Raw genomic sequence first — 6288 nt, 5'->3', positions numbered from 1 at the left:
GAACTGTGAATGACTTGCATAAAAATGCAGTTATGATATTTGCATTGGTGTTGTTCAACAGCGCCATCTGCTGATGAGAGCAGCCGATGTTCTTGAAACATTTTCCTCAACAAAGAAAACATAAAAAGGTCTCATTTCGACAGAGGCCACATTACACAGCTTTGGTCTCATATTTGTGACTTTATAGGTTTTTATTATACCCCCAGGACATATGGTTATTTTTCCCTCCTGACATTAAGAAATGTCCTAATGTTGAGCTAAGGTTTAGTGTAGTTTATTTAATAATTGTTTAATCCACAACAAATCCCATTAAATGAGCCATTTTTACTTTTTTAACTACCTGGCTCCCGGTCATTTAAGTAGTCCTTCGGTGTAGGTTTAAATTAAAGTAACTTATTCCATTCACATCCTAAAAACAAAAAGCCAACTGACAGCAACTTTAACATTGAAAATGTTTATTAAAGGGTGCTACTGTACACATATTTGTAACATTTAGTTGACACAAGAAATAGTCTACTTTTTAAAAATTCTGCACCGGCAAAAACTGAGGACAAAGCTCAAGGGTCTGAAAGGACAAAATATTTTTAATGAAAGGAAATTACACCAAAACCAAAATCTTAGTGATATCAAGGGACATGAATAATGTACTGAATGTACGAAAGGGGAGGTCACAGCCTTCATTCACAATGCGGATTAAAAGAAAGAAAAAACCCACAGAATTCAGTCTGTTGACGCTAAACATTTGGTCCTAAGAGTCCATGTTGGAGCGCAGCATTTCAAACTACAAAACCGGCACACATCTTGTGCATAAGAACTGGCCTCCGCTTGCCAGGTAGCAACAAACAAATTTGAATACTTATGGCTAAGAATAATCAAATTACTCATCACAATAAAACCAAAGATATGCATCATCCAATCAGAAACAGGTTTTAATGTTTCAATTACAATGATCACCAACAAATACTCGAATTGCAGAGTAGATTTGTTTCCACTTTGCACGGTAAAAAAAAAAAGAAATCTATCAAAGTATCACTAACTAACATGATCAGTAACCCCATTAACACTGCAAGGTTTTCATCATAAAGGTTGGTCACATGGTCAAAAAAGACTTTCATCTTTAGCCACAAGGTGGCAGACCCCAATGACTGGTGATTAATGCTGGTTACATTTCATGCGGATACAGTGAAGATTGTCTAACCTGTGAACATGAGACTGGTCCAAAGATAACACTGCAGTTAAAAAAAACAAAACAAAAAAAGGTTCAGAACTGGGCAGAAAAACATTTTATTGTCCTTTTTTTTTTTAACTGGTGAGAGAGTAAAGAAAAAAAAACACCACACAAAGTTCAAATGTTAAAACTTGGAAATAAAGAGATAAAAATTACAATTTTTTTTAAAAAAATGCACAAGGATATCATCACTACATTATAAAGACATAATTGGCCGGTGTCATCTGCAAGTTTGCAAATTGAGTAGTTATGTCCCGGTAGACGGGGCAAACTGAAAAATCTACAAGAGATAAAAAGTTTTTAAAAAGGAAGTGATTATGCAGTCAGGAAAGTGCTGCGGTGGTGGCTTCCTGAATATTCATACTACAGTTTTACCCTCAGTGGTGTTTGTTAAAGCAAAGAGGTGCACTGCCTATAAAGACTTAACGATGGGAGTCGTGCACCTGCAATGGGACAAGCTCACAGTTGACACAGCTTGTACCAACTCTGGCTCTCAAGACTATGTTTAAACAGATGGCCACATGTGCTCATGGATGCAACATACCTTACTGACACAATCGTATCCTGAAAGCACTAAAATATGATGTGTTAAGACAATAAAAAAAAAAAAAAGAAGGTAAAGAATACAAAGACAGAACAGCAGAAACCCTCCCCAGTAGCATGTCACCCATGTCCGCTACAGCTTCCCCTCCTGTCTGATGGATCCGTTTCAGCAGTCTGGGGCCTTTGAGCTCCGATGGGGCATGGATGGAGATAACACAACTGTGTTTGCTGTCTTTGTTGGACACGGTGAAGAGCAAGGATGGGAGGTTTGGGTGTGAAAAAATGTCTGACTCAAGGTTGTCCCTGCAGTGGAGGAGGTGCGGTTTCCTCCTGGGGTGATGCACTCACGCAGTGACCGCGTCCTTCTCCTTCTTGTCGCTGTCTTCATGCCAGGTGAGACGCTCCTCATAGAAGGCTATGACGATCTGTGGGCACTTTTGATTGGCCTCCTTGGCAAGCACAAGATCAGCCTCATCAGAGTCTTTCCTGCAAGAAATAAGAGAGCAAAGTGTGGCTTTAATTACTCTATTTTCCCCCGTTTATATTAAAGAAATATATTAACAAATGACAGCTAAGGTATAACTGTTTCCTCAATTTGAGCCAGCAAACAGCCGGGAATGGAGCTCGGCCGGGCAATAGTGACGAGCTACTACGCAGATATCCATCTAGCTAATGTGTAATGACAAACTTTTATGGAGTGGCTTACTGTTTATATATGAATGGACAACTAGGCTATTAGTGCTGCTAATGGGTAATTTGTCAGGAGTAATCTGGCACATCAGAGCTGCCCATTAAAAGAAATCATGCCACGACAAGTCACAAGCAGCAGTAGGATAGACGGAAAATGTTGCAGGGCAACACTCTCGCAGTACTGAAGGGTTGACACCCAGAAACCAGAACTATACCAGCTTTTTAAAGAGGAAATATGAATACTAAGTACATGATGAAGTGCAAAGACCAAAGCAGAGTACATATGAGTCATTCTTATAATTAGCTGAATACAATTTTGGGGAAAAAACAACCATGATGATTTTCACTAATTGTAACTTAAAATCACAGCCATACAGTGCTCTAAAGCCAGATGTTGACACGCTACATTCTTCAAAATAATCCTCTTCATTGTTTGTTATAAAAAAATGTAGAGGATGTTTTAAGGTCATGTCGCATATCGCTTGTGGTATCTGAAACTTAGATTTGTAGATTACTAAGAAACTGTTTTCTAAATTTATTCCGATGCTGCAGATAATGAAGTCGGATAAACTACCTTTGAAGCACACGCTGGTACAAAGGCCTCTACTGCGGTCCAGTAGAGGATCAAACTAAACTATGAGCAGGATGCACATTTGTATTTGTGGTTTTCACCTCACAGATGAACATGAGCATTAAAATGTGGGTCTTACAGGTGGAACATGAGACTAATGTAGGAGTTTAGTGTGTGGGTTGTCAGCTCTGCAAGTGTGCTGAACAGACATTACCTGGGCAGGGGAGTGAATATTATATTTCACATAATTGTAGATATGGTGTGTTGAAGAAAGGAAAAATATAAGATTGAGTGTTAAAAATATCTATAGATGAAAAAAAGCATGAACCAATGAACCACAAGCACATGAAAAATTAATATACAGAATCTAATGCATGGGCTGGAAATGCAGACTGACTGAAGACCTGTGCATGAAAGAAAACTATTTCTAATGACCGTATTGCTGTCTTTTTAAATAGTTTTTTTTAAATTCACACTGCAACGTTGGACCAAAACTACAATCCACATGCAAACTTTGAGATGAACATATACACAAAACGTACCACTTCATAAGAAACATTAGGTCTCCACATGAGTCAGTTGCTCCGATGATCTTCTCCGGATCAAGTCCTCTCTCAAAGCCACGTGCAACTAGAATGTCATCCTGAAGGACAACAAAGAGAGAAAAATGTTTTTATAGCGTACAAAAACATTCTAAAATGCTGGCATATGTTAAAACTGTTGGATTGTAGACACGTTGTAGGTACGTTGGCAAATAAATGCATGATTTACCCAATGCATCTGCAATTCACAATTCTACCTATAGCATAAAAATATGCTCTACAGGGAAATTATTTGTTTCAGTCTTTTTTTTTAGAAATTAACTTTTAATAATAGAAAAATAAAAAATGATCCATCATTTCGTAACCCCAACCCACTGACTCAATATGTGTTTACTGTATGCCAAAGAAAACTAGCATAGGCTTTGGCAAATCAATGAAAAGTTGCTGAAGTGTATCCTTGGAAATGTAAACAAGAGTTTCTCTCTTGTCTAAAATGAAGCACCCATCAGCTGTTAATTAACATACTACTGCACCGACACATCACATACCTCCTTCTTCTTTTTGGGCTTACTTCCGCCCTCTACCTCCTCCTCCTCCTCATCGTCATCATCAGAGCTCCTCTTCTTCGGGCCACTGGACTCTTTGGTGCGTGAAGAGGTTGTGACCGATTTGCTGCCCCCGCTGCTGGGCGTGGAGCTTCCACCACTGCTGCTGCTGCTTTTCTTGTAGGTCTTCATGAACTCTGAAATAAGCTCAGGGCAGCCCAGATTCTTCTCTGGCTCCCAGGTGTTGTGTTTTCTGAAGAAAATCATACATCACAGTGCAGCAAGTCAGCACCAATAACTCTTAATCTACAGATCAGACAGGGGTGATCTATTGTTATTATTCTTTTGTACACCAGTCTATCCTAAAACTAAATATGGAGCCTAATCCCAGATCAAATGTACATTGAAGGGCCCTGAATATCGTCTCCTGTGATTGTAATGTTTAAATGTATGTATCCTTGTTTCTTGTCTTTGTCCTTTATGTGATGTTGCAAATGGAGCTGCTGTGATGCAAAACAAATTTCAGACCTGTCTGACAGTAAATTATTATCATATCGTATCGTATTATTGAAATCAATATCAAAGTTGATATAATCTGTGATGTCCATAACATTGCATGTTTGTTTACTATTATTTATTGATCTTTGGTGCAGCATTACAGTAATTAGATCCAATGTGAGTGTATGTGACTCAAAAAAGCTGCTGGCTTTGCTAAACATATTCACATTGCTAACTTGTTAATTACCATTTTTTCCCCCATTTAGTTTCTGGGTGAACCTGAATCTAATAATACACTTCAAAAAAAAATATATATATATATTTATGTATTGTTTATTAGCATACTGGCATCAACTTACTCTGAATATCCTTTCCACTTCAGGAAGAACTCGACCCTGCCTTTCACCACCCTCCTGTCCAGCACCTTCTCCACAACATACTCTTCTTCATCAGAGGATGAGGAGTCCTCTTCGCGAGACTTTTTGCCCATAGCAAAATAGTTTGTTGTTGTTGAACAACTATAAGCTTGTGTCGTTTGCAGGCCCAATGGCACTTTCCCCTGCGCAGGGGGGAAACGATGGAGATGGAGATGGAGAAGGAGAAGCTAACGTTAAAGAGGATATGGATCATCTTTTCTAGCCGATACACTGTAGTTATGTAACGTTAAGCAGCACAGAGGAGCAGGCACTAGCTTAAGTTAGCAACGAAACAAGCTTTCATTGATCTGCAACATACACAATAAACTGCTAAACTGACTGTTTATATTGTCCACTCGTTCAAATACTTATCAGATAACTTGGTGCACATATGCACGAGGATTTGCAGCTGTGTTTGCTAAGCAACGAGCTAACCAATGGGCATGAAAGGCAAACTAGCTGAAGCAGGTAACGTTAGCAACAAGCTAACGCTTCAAACAAGCTAACGCTAACGCTATCGACAAATCACAGATCGATACTTGTATCAGCATGAAGCACTTTGAATGCGTTAGACGTTTGCTTACCCGTTTGTGTGTGTGTGTGTGTAGACCGCCGTGTCTTGACCACTTAACTTTCGTCGTGTCTGTTTTGTGTGGATCTGTGCGGGTCTTTCTGAGTGAGGCCAAACCACTGGAGCTACTTTAGCATCTAGCTGCTAGCCTGCTGGATGGATCACATAAAGGTGCCGTGCGCCCGTGCTGTGTCTGTCTGTGCGTAAGAAAAGCGCGCGCTCAAGGCGCACAATGTAAAAACGTCAAAAACGTACCCGCCCCCTATAGGTCAGCTGATGACCTATATATAGAGATATTTGCCTATAGCGGTGTATATGTTTCTGTTTCACGATTATAACTTCATGTTTTAAGAATTGGAGGTTGTATATTGTGATATATTTGATGGAAAACACACATTATATATATATATAAATGAATTCTAAGGTGCTTCATGGACAAAAGGCACAGCTCCACCTCCACCTCCACCCACAAGTCAAAAAATCATAAAGGATTGACTGCTTTAATGTGCTATTTTACTTATATATTACTATATATATATATATATATATATATTATGTTACTTTGTGCCTTTGCTCAATACATTCATGGCATTGTTGTGTCCATTATTTCTGACCCAACTGCACAATACGCACAAAACAATATCATAATATACACATATACCTTATTGGTCGTTCATTTTCAAG

General features: G+C 38.9%; 1 protein-coding gene across 1 annotated transcript; it reads right to left on the bottom strand.

Moving 5' to 3' along the window:
* Positions 1-443: 443 nt before the first annotated feature.
* Positions 444-5809, bottom strand: cbx5 (chromobox homolog 5 (HP1 alpha homolog, Drosophila)). Its single transcript, XM_074644301.1, has 5 exons — positions 5618-5809; positions 4977-5176; positions 4123-4372; positions 3575-3675; positions 444-2257 (listed from the first exon to the last, which is right to left on the bottom strand). The coding sequence occupies exons 2-5, from the start codon at positions 5105-5107 to the stop codon at positions 2116-2118; spliced, it is 624 nt and encodes a 207-aa protein (XP_074500402.1). The 5' UTR covers positions 5108-5176; positions 5618-5809; the 3' UTR covers positions 444-2115.
* Between the last annotated feature and the right edge of the window lie 479 nt (positions 5810-6288).

The sequence above is a fragment of the Sebastes fasciatus genome, chromosome 8 (assembly GCF_043250625.1).
Source record: "Sebastes fasciatus isolate fSebFas1 chromosome 8, fSebFas1.pri, whole genome shotgun sequence".
Classification (NCBI taxonomy): domain Eukaryota; kingdom Metazoa; phylum Chordata; class Actinopteri; order Perciformes; family Sebastidae; genus Sebastes; species Sebastes fasciatus.
Note: the sequence above shows the minus strand (reverse complement) of the source record. Positions and strands in the feature narration are given on the sequence as shown.

Excerpts from the sequence above, each read along its gene's own strand:
- cbx5 (XM_074644301.1), bottom strand. The coding sequence starts at position 5,107 with ATGGGCAAAAAGTCTCGCGAAGAGGACTCCTCATCCTCTGATGAAGAA. Across the intron at positions 4,373-4,976 it reads AAGTGGAAAGGATATTCAGA|AAAACACAACACCTGGGAGC; the intron begins GTAAGTTGATGC and ends GATTTTCTTCAG. Across the intron at positions 2,258-3,574 it reads CTAATGTTTCTTATGAAGTG|GAAAGACTCTGATGAGGCTG; the intron begins GTACGTTTTGTG and ends TATTTCTTGCAG.